Below are 21,936 nucleotides of genomic sequence, written 5' to 3' on the forward strand. Positions count from 1 at the left end.
AAGACACAGGCTCCAATGGAAAGACTCTCTGTAGCAATCTTGAGCTGGGCAAGAAGCACTCAAATAATCGATGTTGGAGTCCTGGGGTGACAAGTGTTACGTGGGTATAGGGTATTTTTAAGATAACCATACCGAGAGCACTTGCAGAGTTTGATGGAAAAGAAAGACCACTGCTTCACTGAAGCAGAAAGGGGGTGATTGGTGTGTTTTACTTTTCTTGATTAGAATAAAGGACATGGGGTCTACATAGATTTTTAGAAAACAAGTAGTCATCCAATAAACTATTTTAAACAATATTATGCATATTATGGATACTAACTATACTCTTGTGCTAGCCCCTCCAGGAGAAGTCATGTAAAGGGGCAGCCCCCAGTACTTACATCTCTTCCAATCAGGTCCTCTTGGTTTTCCACAATTCCCCATGGGGCAATACCTATGGTACATATCTTCCCTCGAGATTTAGATGCGTGGTCCTTCAAGGCGTCTCCAACATGTCGAATGACACCTGGGGGCAGAGAGAGAAGTATTATCTTACTTTTTAAAGCAATGACCTTTACATCATTTTGAAGGGTAATAACTTTCTCCCAAGGTGAAATGCATCAAAAGTACAATTTTGATACATTTGTGTATAAACCACATGTTTAGGCAAGAACATAAGATTGTGATTGTGCCAGATATAATTCCCAGACTTGATATAAATGTCAGTAAAAGCATTACTAGAATCTGTATGAAAACATGCCTATAAGAAGAATAAAAACAACTATTTTAGTCACTTTTACTTTTTTTATATAAACCTAATGATTTGTTCATAGGACTTAGGACACACTTAACGTGTTGATTCTATAAAAAGTACCATATATAATGTTATATTAAACATACACTCCAGATTATGTTTGAGTCAGAATCATTTGAATAATTATTTAGCTCACATTTTTAGTCCTAATTTCATTTTCCTATTTACAAAACATGTAGCAAATCTACTTCATGTTGGCTTATTCTGTAGAAAATTTGTTAAAAATACACCTTTAATCTTCATCATTCTAATTTTCTTCTTCTGTCCTCAACATAGTTAAAGGAAATTTAGTTTAAAATGGTTGTGAACCTATCTCTCACCTTTTCATAAACTATTTAAAGAAGATGTAAAGAAAATGTGGTATATATATTCAATGGAAAATTTCTCAGCTTTAAAGAAGAGTGAAATTATGGCATTTGCTAGTAAATGGATGGAGTTGGAGAATATCATGCCAAGCAAAATAAGCCAATCCTCCCAAAACCAAAGGCTGAATGTTTTCTCTAATATGCAGATGCTAATTCACAATAAGGCAGGGGCACTAGGGAAGAATAGTGTTATCTTAGATTAATTAGAGGAAAGTGATGGGAAGACAGTGGATATGGGGATAGGAAAAATAATAGAATAAAACAGACATTATTTCTTTATATATATATAATGACTACATGACCAATATGATTCTACAACATATACAATCAGAAAAATGGGAAATTATATCCTGTCTATGTATGATATACCAAAGAGCATACATGCATTCTACTGTCAAATATTACTAATTAAAATAAATAAATAAATAAATTAATTAATTTAAAAAATAATCTTTTAACTTCCCTCTTGAACAATCATTTTTGATATATTTTTAGATTCCATTTTATCAAAATTCTACTTCTTCCTCAAGAAAAACATCACACCTAATGCCATCTCCTATATGAATGTTGAGTTGGATTTGATTTCTCAAGTTGGATTCCATTTACACATAATGCAGTTTGCACAGCTTGAGCAGCTCCATATGTCACCTGATCTGTTCTACAATGATTCATAATTATGTATAAGAATGACTCTGCCAATAATAAAGCTCCTTAAGGGCAAGGACTCAGAAATTGTGTCCCAAACACGCAGAACATACAGGCAATTTAATCAGGGGAGAGAATATACATGCTTAAAGAAACTTCTTTTAAAAATCAAGTACCAATGTAGTGTAAATGATCACTAATCCATGTTGCACTATGCTGGGAGTATGGAGGAGCACATTATTCTCACTTGGTAGTTTGTCTAAGATTTTTCTAAACGCTGGGTGCAGTGGTGCACACCTGTGATCTCAATGGCTCAGGAGGATGATGAGTTGCTAAATAATACATGAGACCCTGTCTGTAAATAAAATACAACACAGGACTGGGGATATGGCTCAGTGGTAGAGTGTCCTTGAGTTCAACTGTGGTACTCCCCCTGCCCCCCAGAAAAAGAGAATTTTCTAAGATAGCTTCTGAAAACAAAACACTAAAACATGAAAATCTGTACATTAATGATAATATGCAAAACACAGGACCAACCCTGAACAAGAAGTTTAGCTTCATGGTATGCCTCGCTGTCTGTCACAATTCTCTTATTACCTCTTACCTAACTTCAGCACCTGTCATTAGATTGTCACTTTGGTCTTGGACTGAATGATAAGTCCAGAGGGAAGCAGAGATGAACTCTTTGGTTTGTAGCAGGTTTTTTTTTTTTTTTTTTTTTTTTTTTAACCTTTTTGTAGTAGAGATTGAACCAGAGGTACTCTATTACTAAGCTACATCTACATTCCTTTTTGGGGCAGGATTTTGCTGAGTCTGATCTCAAACTTGTAATCTATTTCAGTCTCCTGAGTTGCTGGAATTCTAGAGGCCTGTGTCAGTTTATAGTATTTAAGATGTACATTTTTTTGACATTGAATGCATTGTGTTAAAGAAGAAAAATAATGTTCCAACTTCTTAGAAATAGATTGACAGGAGTTTCTTTCAAAATTTAGAAGCTTTTGGTTTGGTGACTGCATGTCAGGAAAGTCTACAGCTGGAGAATCACGAATGGGTGATGGCCACTTAGTAGGGAGCAAAAACATGGGGCTTAAAACCTGAACAGTCACTGAAAGAATTTTGCTCTTTGGATATTTGATTACTAGAGTGTAAACATTAAACAGCTGACTGAGCAGGTGAATCTAAGATCATGTCAGCTTCCAGACCGAGTCAGGATTTCACATAACAATATGAAGCATGGGCAGCATTCCGAGTTCATTGCTGAAATGCGCTTGTGCAGCTGTGTCTTGAGCCTTATAATGAGGAGCAGGGGAGAGGTGGGTAAATATAAATACACTCTTAGAAAATGATCTTAGGCACAACATTCTCATGGCCTTATGATGCCTTTCCCCGTCACACTCCAGTTACCTGTGTTAACCCCTCCAGTGAAGATCCACGCTCCGGTGGTCATGGCTGCTTTGATGAGACCTTTCCCAAAGACTTGCTTGAGTTTGGGCTGGAGTTCAAAGTTCTGCAGGCCCCCGTGGACAGAGATGAGAAGCTTGGGAAGCTCTAGTTGCCATTCCTTGGTCATCAGGTGTAGAAGGAGATCAGGTTTCGTATCAAAGGATACTCGCACGTACTAGAAGAAGAAAGGCTATTTAATGAAATATTTTAAGTAAGATATTATTTAAATATTTCAATAAGATACTATTTAATATTTTTAAGAGATAGATATCATTACCCTAAGTACATGTATAAAGATATGAATGGTGTGAATATACTTTATATACAGAGATATGAAAAATTATGCTCTATATGTGTAATATGAATTGTAATGCATTCTGCCGTCATATAACAGATTAGAATAAAAAATAAAGGAAACGGCAACAAAAATATTATTATTTAAATATTTTAAATAATTGATTAGGGATATGGGCTAGGCTCTTGAGGCTCCCCCCCCCCCCCCCGCCCCAATGTGGATTGAACTGAGGGCTACAAACATGCTGTATCACTGAATGACATTCTCAGCCCTTTTTATTTTGAAACATTTCTCCCTAAGTTACTCCGGCTGGTCTTGAGCTTGTGATCTTCCTGCCTCAACTTCCTGGGTAGCTAGGATTACAGATGTGCCATGCTGCATCACAAGGCAACTTGTCATATGTGCTGTTACTTGAAGAAAATTTTTCATGTGAAATCAGATTTTTATTTTTTTTAAAGGGTGATCACTTCCTTTACCAAAAGAGCCTTCAAGAGATGAAGAGTTTAGAGGTTTTCTTGAAATTCTGTAACTACAAACTTACATTATTTGATTTTCTAAAATGTTGTCTAAGCACAACTTTTCCCAAAATGAGTTTTGTCCAAAATAAAGCATGCTAATATTTTACCACTGATTGTATTTGTGTAAGGGCCCAAATAGCTCCAATGTTTCAATGAGTAATGGCTTCAAATAAGTTGAATGCTGATAGCCCTATATATTTTTGTGAACCTACTATTTTGAGAGGGTTTTTGAAGATCCTAAAATCCTACATAAGGCAGTGAAAAATTTGAAAATAAGGTAAAAGATTATATTGAAGTCTATAATAACTGCATATGAAAATGATTTATTTTTTAAAGAGAATTAATTATTCCCACAGGATAATTGAAAATTAAGGTTTATAGCAGATATCAAGGTTTTACCAGATGCAATTAGAAATAAAATTATGAGATGTATAAAGAAAATGCTTTAAGTACATATGTAAATAAACATCAATAAAAACATAGGTTCATTTTTTAGGTCTTCATCTACTTATAAAGATTTATTCTAGTCATGTATAATAAATTAGAATAAATAAATAATTAAAAAAAGATTTGATTCTAGCTAGAAACAACTAAAATACTAGGTAAATAGAAAAAGGCTTTAGAAATACATTGCCAAATTGGTCTGAAAAGAAGGAATATTCAACTCTTAAAGTAGAAGCTGAACTTGGGAGGTTGCAAAATGTCAAGGCAAGGCAGACCCTGAGGGTCTAAATCTTGGTCATTCTGAACATTTGATTTGATGGCCTTATGCAGTATGGGGGAGTAAAGCTGGCCTACTTCAAAGGACTCCACCCTGAAGCATCAGGAAGAAAAAAATAAGTAACTCTGATGTACAGAAAAAGCCAGCAAAGAAGTTTTCCTACCTCAACCTTGGCTCTGGGTAGAAGAGAATGAAAAAATCTTCCTCTGATTATTTCTAAACACAAGCAGGCCTTCACACAAGTTTTGGCCCACATTCATGCTATCAATTCAGTTTAAGACACACCAAGCATAGTGTTTAAGGTAAGATGGTTCTGGTTGAGTAATCCCTCCAGATAACTGGAGAAGCAAATACAGTTTTTTTTTGTGGAGGGAGGCATCATTGATCCCAGTGGGAAATAATTCCCATGGGAAAGTAAGCATTCCCTGGTCCTAAAGTAAAATCTAATTACAATTATATATGGAAACAAAGCAGCATGAATCAGAAACAGGCATCAGAGTAACATTCTCAAAAAATATTGAAATGATTAGACAGAATACGTAATAGCTATGTTTAATATGCTAAAAGCAAATGAAATGACTGAATGTATGAGGAAGGAATAACCATGCACAATTGAAAAAAGAATGAAACAGACCTTCTAGAAATTAATATGGAGTAATTTAAAGGAAAATTATAATTGATAAACTACAGAAGAGAGACACTGGTAATAGATCTGGAAAATAAAACAGATACAACCTACAAAGACAAAGGAATTAAAAATATAAAAGAAAAATGAAGACCCTTGCAGGAGATAATTAGAATTGTAGATAGAAATAAAAAATGGGAAAGAGGTAATCCTTGAAGAGCTATTGCCTGGGCATTTCTCAGAATTATTGAAAGATAGTAATTCTCAGGTGCAGAAAGTTCAGTGAATCCTACTCAGGATGGATTACAAAAAAATGAATTCAAGGTCACACAGAGATAATATCAAACGGTGGGGGAAAATCCTCAAGTAAAAGATCAACCACAAAGAAACAGTCAATAGACCTAGGGCCTGTGCCCCAATAGCAACAATGGATACCAAAAGCCAGGATCTGTAATGTGCAATGAGAAATTATCTGTCAGTCTAGAAGTCCGGTCAGCAAAAATTCCTTAACAAATGACAGCAAATTATAGACACTTTCTGACTGCTCAAACTGAGTTTACCTCTAGCAGATTTTGCTAAAGAAAATTTTAAAGTATATATGTATGTATGTGTGTGTGTGTGACATATATATATATATATATATATATATATATATATATAATCAGGCAGAACTTGTAAGATCTAATATGGATGAATTGGGATGTGAGATGGGATGATAAACTAAGATTTTAACAACTTTATGGTAAGTCTAAAAAAAACACTCATGATGAAAATGTCTAATTTTTGGTAAAAAGGAATAGAAGTAAAGCACTGGAAAATCTGGTATACAAATTGGATGAAGTAACTAAAATTATAGCATTCAGAAGTCTGTATGCACATGGAAGAGAAGAGAAAGGTATTAATTGAGTTTTGACCAATTTCATGTACCTTTTTGAAGTTTATACCTGGGATCAGACGCATATACATTAATTCATGTATTGTCTTACCCTAAACATTTTTCTTTTATAATAAGGAGGAATACACTCTCATGATAAAAGCATAATGTGATGATTTCATATACCAGGAAGTAATTTATTATTATATATTATGTACTGTGCGTAATTGTATATGCTATGCTTTTACAGGATTTGCAGCACAATGGGTTTATTTACAACATGTTGCCACAAACATAATATATTGTGCTTCAACATTAAGACTTTAATGATGTCATTAGGTGATGAGGATGTTTCAGGTACATGATAATTTTATGGGATCACCATTACACATGTGGCTCATTATTGATCAAAATATTGTGATGATATCAAAATATCATATTACATGCAATGTTCTCTACATGTTCCATTTCATGTACTCTTCTCAGTAATAAAGAGGTTGGCATCAGCCACATGATGGAACAGAAAAGATCCATCATGTTCTCAAGTGCACATTGCTAGTGAAACAGTAATGACAGGATTCATACCCCAGACTAAGCTATAAATGTCTCTTTTCCCATACTTTTCCACCTACAACAAGCAACCAATCTTTGAGTCCTAATGAACCATTTCTCAAAATGGTGCTCATAACTAGGTGTTTCTCTCTTTTCCTTCTTCTGCTGTCTTCAGAATGCATCCTCCTTTAAGGATGTCAGTTTGAACTCTCCCAGAGAATTCTTTGGCTCTGAGCTCTCTATGAGATACCAACAGGTAGACTATTTCTTCCAGTCCCTTTTTGATCATATTATTCATCAATTAAAATCAAGATATCCTGTGTAAATTCCACATGCGGTGATTAGGTTATTCCATAATTTGGAAAGAAAACACTTTACTTCTGAGCTACGTCCCCTACCCTCTAAAACAAAGTATTCAAATGAATCAAGTTGCTGCTGTTGTTGTTGTTGTTTTGGTTATTGTCTAGCAACTCAAGTAAATGACTTGGGAATAAGCCGAAGGCATAAAACAATATTTTGAAATTATCTAGATAAAACTAAGGCATAAAACAATATTTTGAAATTATCTAAAGATTTTAATTTTTGAATTATATTCTTATACCCCCCACATCGTGTCTTTGGTAAGTGCTTTGGTAATATTTTATAGTTAACTCTGCTAAATCAGCAGCTTCTCACTTATGATTGTGCCCAGAGCAATGAATCAATTACTGTTAAAAGGTCAATGTAATTTAAAATTAGGAGCTATTTTGGTCGTCAAGGTAAGCAATTTTGACTGTTCACTTGTTTATTAATTGCTGAGGGTTTATCATACTGATAACAAGGAATCTTCCTAATGTTCTTATTAAATTTTGTCACCTGAGCCTTACTCTGATGGGGTACTCTCATTTAGGGATTCCCTGGATGATGACAGCAACACACTCTAGCATTAGACACTGGCTCTATCAGTGATTTGGCCAATTTGAGCATCCTCTTTTGCTAAATGGGGGTGCTCCCAACCACCTTTTAGGATGCTGCATTGATTAAATTGTGGAACATACATGGCTGAAAAAAATCCATCAGTAAATACTAGATAAAAGTTTATATGCACTACCTCTAGTGTGTGTGACTCCTGTATACAACAGGTCTAAGCAACTTGGTTTCAGCTCTTTGATTAGTAGTGTGCCCTTCAAAATACCCCCTTGCTTTCAACTCTAGATCTGTAGAGAACGGCTGAAGTCATTTATTACAGGTGTTTATAGAAGTACCTGCTCTGGGCCACGTAATGCTTCCTTTATTCACAGACCTTTAGTTCACCAGTTTATCATTTCAAGAGAGACACTGTGTTCAAATAACTTACTCATATTTGGGATTATCCACCCTCTCCCCTTCATATCATGAGTATCCATGCTTGGTAGCAGGATGCTCACACAAGATGTGTAAATGATAGAATGTTCTGTAGAAAACAAAAGTCAAAAATAGTTGAAATCCAATTATTTGATCTATTCTTAGGTGTTGTGGAGGTCAATGCATCTAGCATTATTTTCACAAGAAAATGCCTTTTGATATCCACATGACAAACTTTGAAATAAAATTATATATGTGAGGGTAGTTTTTTTTTTAAGTATAAAACCTACAGATTTTCTTTCACTTGAATAGCAGAGGGTTTTGGTAACTAAAACTCTAGAGGGTTTTCTCTGTCTGAATCTGAAGTTCTTTTTGCTTAACAGGTGATTTTTTTTCAGCATTTCTTAAAAAACTGTAGCCATTCTCACTGCTAAAATATTAGATATGCTACTATTCTCTTATTAATCTTGCTGGGATTCACAGAGGTATCAGCAACTCCACACAGGATCCTTTTCATCACACCCAGTGGGCAAAGTCTGGGGACAGGGAGTGGGGTGGGAAAGCAGTCATTGCTGCTTAGACAATCTGTCTACGGGGTAAAAATGGGAGTTCATAATCTGCTTGAACCAAACGTATGAAATATGATATGTCAAGAGCTTTGTAATGTTTGGAACAACTAATAATAAAAAAAAGATTCAAAAAAAAGAACAGGAAAATAATTTTTTAAAAAAGTATCAGGAAATAATATATAGACTTAGAAAAGCAACAACACGATTTTGACCTGAAAAAAATCCCTTTCTTTACCTATTCAAGTAGGTGAAGAATTGTTTTCCTCCTAATTTATAGGTTCTATGAGGGTGACTGGAAAAAAAAAATCTATTCCAAAGCTTTTGTTCCAAATCCTGAAGGATTTGATGAAGTCACTCTCTAATTCAGAGTTCTATAAAAAATTCAGTTCATATGTGGATATGAATATACGTTGTAAATCAATCACCTGGTATAATTTAATACACAAACAAGAAAAAAGGTTTAGAATAGTTCTCCTGTATTTTAAAAATTTTTTGATATTACTGCTTTGTGATGAATTATGTTAAGATTCATTGAATCTCATACTGTATGCTACAGGTTGACTGCAAACTAAAAATTTTTTAATTGCTCCTAAGTTTTGTTACTACTTTTTAAAACTTTACCTTCTCTATTATGAAACATGATAGAAGAACAATCTCATTTTAAAATAAATTTATATAAATGATTGAGAAAAAAAGAGTCTTCCTTCACATTCTACAGATATTTGGCTCTTATAATTCATCAGTCCCCTCTTCAGCCCTAAATTTTTACCCATGTAACTTTGCCCAGATGTTTTAATGAAAATGTAAAAAAGCTGCAGAATAATACAGTGGCTAACACTCTTTGAAATGTTAAATGTTTACATTCTCTGATTAACAGTATAAAGCCATCATTAATTCTTGGAAATAATCACTTGATATTTGTGAAGAAGTATTCTTTTTCTGAGTAATGGGCTTACCATTGATCAGTTTATTTTAACTGTGTCTATAATGCCTTTCTTTCAAGTCTGTAGTTGGAAAACTGCCCCGTTCTCCTTTCTGTTGAGAAATGTGACAAACATCATCTCATTTCCTAATTTTCTGCAGCCGCATTTAAAGTGTGCACTTGTAATTAAAGCTGTGGCCAAGCAGAATATGTCACATCAGACTGCTGAGAGAATTCTGCCGATATTAACTTTTCTAGTCTATGGAGCCTTTTGTTTTACAGTGAGGGTTTAATGCTTATGATGATTTAATAGATATAAAATCTCCCTGGAAAGAAAACATCTGCAATCAAGTTCATTGTTATTAAATCTCCAGTTTGATGACCCACAAAACCTTGGAAGTCAAAGTGTCATATTGTTTTTGCAATTCCCCTGTTAGATCAGGTACTTATAGGGATGGATGATGATAACTCAAATCTAAAGTTTCAGAAATAATATGTCTCGAAGCATATGAACAGATTATAGGGGATAGTCTATGAAATTTCTGCTGGAATTATTTAGCATACATTTTTCTAGAGGGAAGGAGATGAGATAGTTCCTTGGAGGAGGATTGGTTTTCCTTCTTTATAGATGTATACTTAGGATTGAATGGTAAGTGATATATTCTAGTTTTATTTTCAGTTTCAGAAAGACCATCCAAAATTACTGCCAGTTCAGTGGACTTGAGGTTATTACAAGATGGAAACCTGAAATCAATGGGGCAACTATAAAGCCTCTCAGAAACTTCAACATGCTTACATAAAGGACTTGGTTAGCACAGTCTAGTGATCAACTATTTTGTGTCTGTGTGAAGAGGGATACATTTAATTTCCTATTTGGTGTGTGTCAGTCAATCATTCCCAGATCAGATTTGCATAATGCAAAGATAGACAATTTTCAAAATCTCAAATTCAATCCCTGAAGCATTGTAAGGGCATCAGGTTGTAGATGCCAAGCTGCTGATACCTCCCTTGCCTCCTGTCTCCCCCTAACTCCTTTACTCCCCCACCCCCATGCCGCTCAGAGAACAAGGCTTTCATACAACCCACAGTTACAGCTTTGAGTGTGAAAATGAGGGCCAGGAATAATTATCGGAATTATATGAAAACTATAATAAGGGTTTCAACCTGATCTAATAAGCAGAACAAACGGCAAGGGAAAAGCTGAAGACAATCATGTGGATGACTTGAGGGGTTTAAACACGAGTCCTTAATTAGGTTATACTTACCTGGCCCACAAGTCAGCTCAGCATTAATTAGAAGAGATGATTAGTAAGCAAATAAAGGGCTGTCTATAACCAAGCTCAGCACTGTTTCCCTGTCTAAGCAACAGAGCCCTGGATAAACAAGAGCCTTTGAGAAACTACACAGTGTCTGCCTATGGCGCCATCTTGTTGTTGATAGGGCCAGTTGTTCTCTCAGGAAGGTTTAAAAAATTATAAGGTAGCCTAATGAGCTGCCAGATCATCTCCTAGTCCAGGACTGGCTGTTCTGGGGCTTGCAATTTGGTAGTAGACAATTTGGTATTGAGGAGGAAGTCAGAATCCTTCACTCACTGTCAGCTGCAAAATGTCTCCTGTGTTGCAATTTCTCTCTGTAAAGTGATGGTTTCCTTGCTGTTTGGTGGAGGGTGGGGGTCGGGGGAGCTTGTCAAACCTAGAAATTGAGGCCTGAATGCCATGAAGCACTTGCAAGGGCTCAGAAATGTTCTATTAACCCAGGGCGTAATTTTACAAAGACCTCTTCCTGCTCACAGCTTTTGAGTTTAAATAACCTCATTAAATAGTGATTTTGTAATTTTACTACAAAGTTTAAAAAATCCTTATAAAAGAACAAGAACTAAAATAGTAAATAGCTTCCTTTCAATTACCTACACATAGCTTCCCAAACAAAATATCCATCATAATCGGTTACAGGCTTACATGTCAGAGAAAGAGAATTGAAAGGAAGTCCTTGGGAGGCTGAGTTTCAGAATTTGGTTGCTAAATGATTGTGTGACACTGGGGAAAATAATTTAGGTTCTCCAGGATTCATTTGCCTTATCAATGATATGCAGGGACTAGGATTAACTAGTATTTTTCAATATTGGCTAAACAAAATAACCTTGGTAACGTTCAAAAACCTATGGACCAGGTTCCATCCTAGATTAATGAACAAAACTCTGGAACTGAGTCTTGAACTTGGCCGTTTGTGATGACCTCATGGGTTATTCTGAGTCTCCAAGTGAGAACCACTGCATCTATGCCCTCTAAAATCTAGTGGCTGAAGTTCTGTGACATATTGCAGTCCTGTTTGTGATAGGACAGATATGACCCATTCCTGAGTAGAGAGATGGCTCTCACATGACCTGTGACAGTTTAGTAACCAGCCCTTCCCCTCCAACTACTTCTTCTGCCTGAACTGCCTCAGTTTGTACCCAGACCACCTTGGAATACTGAAGACCCAAGGCTCCATCTTGGGATGTTTTAAAGGAAAAAGTTAATATTACATCTTAATTTTTAAAAATTAAATGAAAGTTAATCTGCCTCTAGAGTTTTTCAGCCACTTTGTTAAAAATCATTTCAACTTTCAAGCATGCTTGTCAGAAGCCGGGGACCAAAGGCTCATTAAGTTAGTTGGCCTGTCTCATTGAAGTCCTGGTGAATAATTGACAACGTCCTGCTCATGTAAAGACTGTTCTGCTTTTACTGATTCCCCTCTGTCCAAACCACAAGCTGGACTGCTTAAGACAATGAGAGATGGTGAAAGTCCAGATCTGCACCAAACCACTAGCCTGCCTCCTCAAATGGGACCTCTGACCTATAGACTACTCCACTTCTTTGTCGAGACAGAAGAACAGAATAATTTAAGGGTAAGTTGTCAAAGTGAACAAAATGCTCATCTGTGCCTGGGCGACTAGTTGGGGCTTTCACACGTTATGTTTTTAGCGGTAATAAAAAGAAAAACCATCTTAGTGCGGTGGGGCGTGCCTGTAATCCCAGTGGCTCAGGAGCCTGAGGCAGGAAGATAGGGAGTTCAAAGCCAGCCTCAGCAACAGTGAGGTACTAAGCAACTCAGTGAGACTTTGTCTCTAAATAAAATGCAAAAAAAGGGCTAAGGATGTGGCTCAGTGGTTGAGTGCCTCTGAGTAACCCCTCTGCAAATAAAATTTTTTTAAAAAAGAAAACAGGTCTTAATTTGGTTGATCAAGACTGAGAGAGAAAGACCTGCCTTTGTAGTGCTTACTCTGAGACCTCCTTGGGCCACCCTCACCTCCATTAGCATCAGAGGTGTGCAATCAGGATAGTCACACTGCTCAGAAGGGCAGTGCTTGGGGCTCATGGTTCTAGGCTTGCTATCTTGAAATTCTTCATGATTTTATCTTTGGATTTGTGGTTGGCAAGTGAAGTCTGATGGGACAGAGGAGCCCACAAGGGCTAGGACTATGTGGTCCTGCTCTTGCTCCCTTGATGCCTCTGTTTGGACCTGTGTGCTGAAACATCTGCCCTGGGTGGGCAGGGCCATGATGAGTTTCTTGGATAACTTGCTGGGAAGTTTACCCACTTCATATCCTGAGCCGATCTCAGGTAAGGGTGCAATGACCTTGGGAGTGGAGATCACCAGTCCACTGAGAGTTGGGGCTGCCAGTCATAGGAAGAGGGGATTGATTCCCCTTTCCCTGTCACAAGCATACATTTTCACATTGCATTGGTGTCCACTAATTAACTGACCTTGCCTAATGTGACCACTGTGTGCTCTGGGTTCTAGAGCACCAGGTGGAACCTGAGGAGGGCTGTCAAACCCAGATATCTGTATGTCTTCACTCTTCTGGTGAAGGATCAATCATCCTCTTTAGACTCTTCTTCCAAAGCTAAATGTAAGAATATACATACAGTCTATATTTGCTATATGACATGGGACAAATACTTTTTTTTTGTACTGTAGATTGAACTCAGGCAGAGGCACTTAACCACCGAGACACATTCCTAGCCCTTTTTAAATATTTTATATAGGGATAGGGTCTTACTGAGATGCTTAGAACCTCTCTAAATTGCTAAGGCCAGCTCCAAACTCACGACACTCCTGCCTCAGCCTCCTGACCTGCTGAGATTACATATATGTGCCACCATGCCCAGCCAGACAAATACTTTAAGACCTCAGTATGTTATTCTGTCATGTAGACTAATATTCCTGTCAAAAACATAGAAAACATAGCTAAGTACCAAGCACAGTGCCAGAAATATAGTAGATATTCAATAGATTTTATTAGCTATTTTCATGATTATGATATACTACAGATTCTGAAAGGAATTGCCAAAGTATTTTGATTAATACTTTGAAGGGTATTCTAATAAACTCATTTGATTTTCAGTCTTCAGTTTTTTCAGAGTCTCTCAAGTTCATTGGACATTTTCAGGACAGGTAAAGAAGCTTACATAGAAGAATATTATATGATGAGGAGGGATGGGCTGTGTCCATTATAACAGCACACCCACAGCAGGTGTTTAATTGTTGGGGGATTCAGGGAATAAAGCAGAGGGGATACAGGTGACATAGTCAGGCTCTATTTTGCTGGAATTAGTGGATGCAGGAGATTGATGAATATGACAGTCAAAGTATATATGTGGGACTAAAGACCCCCTCATCTCCAGTCAGTGGTGGATGGTGTTCACAGTGCTAGCTTCCTGCCAGTGACAGTCAATCAGTGCTGGTGTTCAGAGGACAGAGATCAGAATGCTGACTTATGCAACCAACTGCTCCTGTGGAAATACTCTAACACATCCTTGGACTCCCAGGAAGTAAATGAAGGTGTTTCACTGCTCTATCACTAGTTTTTCATAAGCAGTTAGTATTTTCACAAATATCTTGAGCACTAGCCCTATATACCATCTGGTTTTTATTTTCTCTTTACTTCTCATAAGCACCAAATAAGGCAACCAAGACTGTTTTAGAGATTTAAAAACAAAACAAAACAACAACAACAACAACAACAACAAAAAAAAAAACCCCACAAAAACTTGAGTCTCTACTGAATTAAATTGTTTAACCAAGACTTTCCAATGAGACAGGGAAAGAATAAGAGTTTATATCTAGTTCTGCCTGACTTCAAGATCATGCATCTTTGAGTGTGTGTGTGGTGCTGGGGATTAAACTCATGGCCTTCTGCATCCCAGGTAAGTAGTCTACCCCGGAGTAACTCCGCCTGTGTATTTTCTTCTAACTGATTATGAAGCTTTTCTTTTAGATAGAGTCAGTAAATTTTAACAGTTGCAAATGCTTAGTTATCTTTAAACATCAGGTAATGTTCTACACACTGAATATGTATTCACTCATTTAACCCTGGAGACAGCCCTGGGAAGTAGAAATGACAACCCCCATTTTACAGATAAGGAAACTACTGCACTGGGAAGCTAAATAAACTGGACAAAGTCACTTGACCACTGAATGATAGAGCCAGGCTATTGCTGAAAAGAAACGTTACTTCCGATTTTATGATCCATCATGGAAGTAGACTATGAGTCAGAACTTCGTTTTGGGGTGGGGGGGAGGGGCTTAATGGAGATTGAACTCAGGGGCACTTGACCACTGAGTCACATCCGCACCGTAGTTTGTGTTTTACTTAGAGACAGGGTCTCACTGGGTTGCTTAGCACCTCACTTTTTACTGAGGCTGACTTTGAACTTGCCATCCTCCTGCCTTAGCCTCCTCAGCTGCTGGGATTACTGGCATGTGCCTATGCAAAAAAATTAACGGAAAAATTATAATTTGACCTTCTAAAAATAATATACTGGGACACATACATCCAAATGAGTATCCTTTAAAGTATTAGTCAGAGGGATTTTGCAATTTCTTTCAATGCCTGGGACAAATAATGATAGTGATAATAATAATAGTAGCTAAATTAGTTTTACATGTATTTATGTGTCTGATACTGTGTCAATGTTTTACATAAGTCATCTCAATGTTTATGATAATATCAACAGTCTATATGACAGAATAAATAATTGAGGTCAAGAAAACTTAAGTAACTTTCTCCCTGCTACACAGCATTTATGGGATGGTTATGAGGTAAATTTAAACCATGTAAATCCAAGATCTACATTCTTCACTACTAAACTAATATTCTACTCTTTTAGACAGTTTTATGGTGGCAAACTTTACTTTCAGAGAATAAACTGGACTTGTAAAAACTGGCAGAAGCTATTCATAACTGACCTCTATGTCTTGTAATTCTTAGGTACTTGAGTTTTCTGTCAAAACTATCATTTGGAGAAAATACAGACTGCCATTCTTTTATGATCTATAAATTATCTGAAGTCAGTCCCCAAAAGAGCAACACATTTTTGGACAATGGCATCATCATGGGTTTTCCAAGATGTTGACCTTGGCGGAACACTCTTACCTCCAAACATATTTGTGTCCATATTTGACCTTGAATATTAACAATGGAGATGATGACCAGACGCTTCCCATGTGCCTTCTGGGCTTATGGCATTGCTTTCAGGTACCACTGAAGCACCTGTGAAGTCACTGGGTGTCCCTCTCTGCAATGATTATTGCTCAGTGAGCCTTTTCATCATAAGCAACACTTTTCATACAGGAAGAACTTGCCTGACTTTTGATGCATGATTCCACAAGCTCAATTCCATAACGTGAACAAAGTCTGTTGTAAGTTAGGGACCCTTTGTAATTTTGTGTAGGCAACTACATCCCATGATTGGGCGGGAAAGTTGGTAGTCTCTATTTCCCTTAATTATTTCTACATAGGATAAGACTAACCTCCTTTTTTTCCCCTCAAACCTGGCTGGATGTTACCAATAGCATCATTTTCTTTCCAATATATATTTCAAAAATTGGCTTTGATTTACTATATAGGTCAAAACTAAATTTCTTAAGGAAAAACTCTGAGAATAGCTCAGTTACTCATTCTTGGTAAATAATTATTGCAGTGAGGAGAGGAGGATGAGGAAAAATGAAGGGAAGAGATGGAGAAAAAAGTGGGAAGTGGCCTCATTGCATTTTTAGACTGAAAGTCATGTGAGTGGACTCTTAGTGAATTTAGTAGTGTGCTTCTCTCAGCAGAATTTTCTCTTCAAACTTGAGAAGCTCTATGGCTTGCCTAAGAGAAACCACGTCCAACTACTCCACCCTAAGCCAACTCTTAACAGAGGCAAGCTTGTACTATACTATTTCTAGAATTTTCAAAACATATGCTGTATTCTATGCCTTGCAGAATCTGTCAGCCATGTTAGGGAATGGTCTTTGATGAGATCTGAAATTTAGAAGTGACAACTGTTAAAAGTAAAATTTGTATATTTTCTGAAACTTCTTTTAAAAAGTTCTTCTCATATGCAACTTTTCTATTAAGAACTTTACTGAACACAGCTGCTTGGACAAAAAGCATTCAGTATAGATGACAAGATCCTTCAGTAGAGATGATAAGATCTCTATTAGGACACAGAAGGAAATAGGCTGATATGATTGTGTCTACTTTGAATAGTGAGAACTGGTACTTTAGTAGCAGAATAGACAGAAACCTAAAGGTAACATTTTCCACCAAAGGGTGGGGGTGGGGGGAAGATTTAGAAAAAGTTTGGAATAGATAAGATACAAAAAATAATAAACAGTGGATAGCTATAGAAAATAAGCCAAACAAAAAGAGAAGTGCTGCATGTTCTCTGTCTCACACATGGAAACTCAAAAATGTCGACCTGATTGTAGAAAGGTGATTAAGAGGTTAATGAATAGTGCTTAGAGGTTGGGAAGTGTGTACATGTGGGGGTTGGTTAAAAGGAGGTTGAATTTGATCAGTGTGTATTGTATGCAGCTGTGGAAATATCACACCAAACTCCATTAAAATGTACAATCTATATCTGTCGATCAACCAAAAAAAAAAGATATCTGTCTTATTATTAATATTAATCACTATGCTTGATCTTATATTAATTATTTTTTCTAAATTCTGGGAGAAAAAAATTCCCCTCTTACAAGAGAAGATAATTAGAGCAGGTTGCCCCACCAGAGAGAGGCAGGGCTGAGATGAAGCCAGAAGACTAAATCTCAGGCGCTTCACCATTCCTCTGCAGGGCAGGAGGTTGCCCTGGGGAGTGCTGCTTTTTGATTACCATGGCTTTGTTGGAATGGCCACCTCCTTGGAACTCAATGGTCCCAAAAGCATCCGTTGGGCTGAGCTGAGTGTGTTTGCTGATGGACCACTTCTCAGACTGGATGTCATTTCGGGAGAGGCGACTTTCATTTTTCTCATTCTGAAGCACAGAGATACTGGGAGTGAGTCCGACATGCTGGCCTATTAGACGCCCACAGCAACACCTATAACATAAGAGGTTAAAGTGAACCCCTTGTGTGAGCCACTATTAGAATACATAAGCAACTGCTGCAGAAACCTGCAGTTCATATTGACCCATTTCAGTCGATTCTTAGGTAAAATCCCCGAATTATTATTATTTTATGTTATATTCTTATATTAGACAAATGGCAAACTCTGGCTCTATATGACAAACATATCTCCTTTTTTCCTCTTCTTTCCCCACTTTGCTTTAGTGATAAAAGCTACAACATGCATCTGCCTTCTCCAGCCACACCTTTCCCACCTGGCATATTGTTTAGGATAAGACATCTATGAACAAAAAAGTTCTCTAGAATTTTTCTAATTCTCGCTCCTCCCAGCTATCAAGTATTACACGAAGAATACTGAAGAGCTTTGAGGGAAGAATTTTAACATGCACATTTAAATGAGGAATCTCACTTATACGTGAGTCACAACCTAACTCTTCTCTCCCCAATTGACATTTGCTGTCAAATATCCAATTCCAAGAATAAAAATTTGCAGAGTTAAGTGTTCTTGAAGAAACAAGGAAGAAAATACTCATAAGATATTTGAAAAGTTAAAATTTGTTCCACTGACAATGAAAATGTCCTTCATGCACTACTACTACCACTGTGACAATTATTAGTATTAATAGATATAACATGAAACTACCATTTATTAAACACTAACAATTCATCGTCCATTCTATGATGAAATATTTGAAAGTCAGGTGATTTGTTCAAGGTTATAAAGGAATCTTTATGATGGCATGATCTATACTTTAAACAGTTTTATTACATTTCCAGCTCATAAAAGCATTTTAGACATGGATGTGCTACTTTATTCCAAATGCTTTCTGCCTTACATACTGTTGATCTTCAGGAAGGTAAGGAAGTACCAAAAAAAAAAAAATGTGCCAAGAATTCTAAAGTTCTGCAGTCACACATCAGTAATTTGCTAGGATTTTTTTTTTTTTTAATTTTAAAGCATCTTTTTTACTAGAGTGGAGCATGTTGATATGAACTAAGCATTTTAACAAAATGCTTAGAAGGAAGAACCAGTAACCATAGCAAAAATATATATAGCTCAGTGTTATATACAGTGATTAGTTCCTTCTGCAACAGTACATCTGCTATTCTGTGAAGGCTCTTAAATTCAGAATTAACTGTAAATATGGCATGTTATATAGGGCATACACACACACACACACACCATTGCTTTGAAAATGTCCAGCAATAATAACAACTACAACAAAAGATATTTACTTTGACATCGTCCCCTGCAATGGGTATTCTTGATACATTAGAGACAATAAGATTATATATTTACCTATGGGGGTCTTTGGTGCTGGGTATGATGTGAACACATTCTCTTTTATAAAATGCTCTTTCTATCCAGGATTTCTGTGCCTGAGAAAGAAAGAAAGAGAGAGAGAGGATGAATATAACCTTTAAGTATTTTTGACTAGAAAGCAAAACTTCATAATCACATAATAAACTAGTATATTATAAACTAAATGGAAACTGTGGTTGTTTCACACATAAACACTGAATATAATAAAATCTGTGCCGCCCAGTGACTACTAATTTGGTTAACATTATAATATCGAGAGTTAAGGGAACAGCTGCGTTAAAAAAAAATAGTAGTGATGGAACCATGTATAAAATACTAATGGTTTTTGAAGGAAAGAAACAAAGCTATGTGCTGAGAAAATGAACCTGGAGAGATAGAACATTATGTTTGTAACCTTACAGAGAGAGAATATTCAGGGTAGGAAGACATACATCTAAATAAAGTTTTCATGGATGATACTTCCATTAGATTTTCCTTATAGAAGGAAAGAAGAAAATAGCCAAGGGAATTGTATACCTCAACAGCCACAACCTATCACCATGCTGTTCTAAAATCCAAATTAGCAATTCTGAGATATAAACAAACAAGCAAAAAAGGAAATGAAAAGAGGAGGGAGATAAAGTTCTTCACTATAGTCCCAGATTTCACAGGTATTGTCTTGGGGAGAAAATAAGACAGACTCCCCTCACCCCCATTCCACATGCCCTACACATACACAGCAAGCACAGTTTCTAAAAACAACTTTTGTTGAGACTATGCACCCAGATGTCCTGCCCCTGCGATTGGGTTCCCGGATGAACAAAAGATGTTCTGGCGAACTGTAGGATCTTTGTTCCAAAGAAGAGTGTTCGTCCTGCATCCTCAACCCCTTTCTTTACCAGCATTTGAAATGGTAGAGAAGTCTCCTATGAAGTCCAAGAAGCTATTTGGAAGATTCCTTCCGTAAGCACTTAAGATGGAAGTTGCTAGAACAACCCATAATGTTCTTTCTATATGCTATTATCTTTTCTCTAACCCAGTATCAGTTCTAAATTCATACTCTTAAAATATACAGGGTTAAGGCAAAATTGAGCTGTTTACTTGAACTGTCTCAATCACTGGTGTTAACTGTTATGGGCCCCTGTTTGTTGGATGTAATCAGTCTTGAAGCCAATGGCAACTCAAACATCTGTATAGAAACTGTGCTGGGTTCTGGTTTGCCCTTAACCCCTTGATCTCATATAATGGAGGCCTATGCAAGCACGTAACACTGACAGTGGTGGTTTTTTAACAGTTCTGACAATGCACATTTTACAAGTGGCAATATACGGATCTCTGGGGGCCACAAAGCAACTGCATCCTGTTTCAGTGATGTTGACAATGGGGTCACATAATTCCTGGATATTCATGCATTGTCTGCATGAAAAAGAGCCCCACAATGCTTCAGATAGCCACAGGTCCAGATGGACCCCTGCACCCTCATGCTGCAAAGGGTAACATTTGCAGTTTTTTTTTTTTCAGTCAGCTAGACATAAAAGAAAATATTCTCAAAGATTTTTCTTCCCAAACATGTAGGAAAAGTTAATGGTGACATCTTTGCAACAGGAATGAGCTTAGCAGCAAAGATAGCTAGTCTTAATCTTTACAAAAGAAGCTTGCAAGCTTTTTTGTAAAGGCCATGATTTTCCCTAGACATTGAATACTTTTGTTGATAATATCTCTTGGCAGAAAGATGGTGAAATGCTCCTCACTGGATATTTGAAACCCACTTTCCCTACACCTCAGGGAACAGAAAATGGAGAATGTACTTCTTTTTTCTTTTTATGGTCCACTTTGGCCAGCCTTTAGAAAAATCTTTTTGGGGAGCATCTGGGAATTTCAGAGAGTGCCTTGAGAAGAAGTCGGAAAAGCAGTATCATGGGTAGAATGTGGAGTTTGCAGTTAGAAAAACTGGCATGAGTGGGACTCCGTGTCATGGAGAAAGTCAGATGAGTTCTTTGTTTCTCAGTTTTCCTCAACTATAAAATGGGCACAATGGTAATACTGATGTTCAAAGTTGCTGTCATTATTTTAGGAATACCATGCTTTCCCTTCAAGAAGAGGGAATGGTCCTCGGTTGATTCTGTTACTGAAAACGCAGATGAGGATAGTTTGAAATCCTATAGCAATGATCTATATTGAGCTTCTCTTGTGTTGGGGCTCATACAGTCTCTGACTGGTCATTAATGAGGCATGTAAAAAAGTTACTTCTCTGAGTCTCTTTCATAACATGTAGTTCATCATAATTACTCTGGAAGTTTTGGGATAATCAGATAAAACCCTTGGCACATAGGAGGAGCTCAATAGGTAATAACAATAGCCAATATTTGTGAAGGACTCATTATGTGCTTGGCATTGTGCCACATATGCACTATGTACACAGATCCTCAGAACCACTTTTTGAGGGAAATGCTACAATTATACCAATGAAGAATCTCAGGTGATGAGATACAGCAGAGTTTGAGAGTCAGTGTTTGAACTTGAGCAGCCTGATTCCAGAGTTCACTATCACCGATTCTGCTAAACTGCCTCTCCAAGTGCGATATTGTTGATATTAAACATCCTTGATGTGGCAG

General features: G+C 36.9%; 1 protein-coding gene across 22 annotated transcripts in view; it reads right to left on the bottom strand.

Moving 5' to 3' along the window:
- Trpm3 (transient receptor potential cation channel subfamily M member 3) overlaps positions 1–21,936 on the bottom strand; it is a 788,425-nt gene that overhangs the window by 247,609 nt on the left and 518,880 nt on the right. For 21 of the 22 annotated variants that reach the window (XM_077108674.1, XM_077108668.1, XM_077108665.1 and 18 more), the window contains exons 2-5: positions 19,319–19,398; positions 17,787–17,991; positions 3,208–3,421; positions 381–505 (exon numbers count right to left, since the gene is read on the bottom strand). In XM_077108674.1, coding sequence (XP_076964789.1) covers positions 381–505; positions 3,208–3,421; positions 17,787–17,991; positions 19,319–19,398 — 624 coding nt within the window. Of the gene's footprint in view, positions 1–380; positions 506–3,207; positions 3,422–17,786; positions 17,992–19,318; positions 19,399–21,936 lie in introns of those variants that run through there. The other variant, XM_076843481.2, reaches the window with a different exon arrangement.

Source organism: Callospermophilus lateralis, chromosome 2, assembly GCF_048772815.1.
Source record: "Callospermophilus lateralis isolate mCalLat2 chromosome 2, mCalLat2.hap1, whole genome shotgun sequence".
NCBI lineage: Eukaryota > Metazoa > Chordata > Mammalia > Rodentia > Sciuridae > Callospermophilus > Callospermophilus lateralis.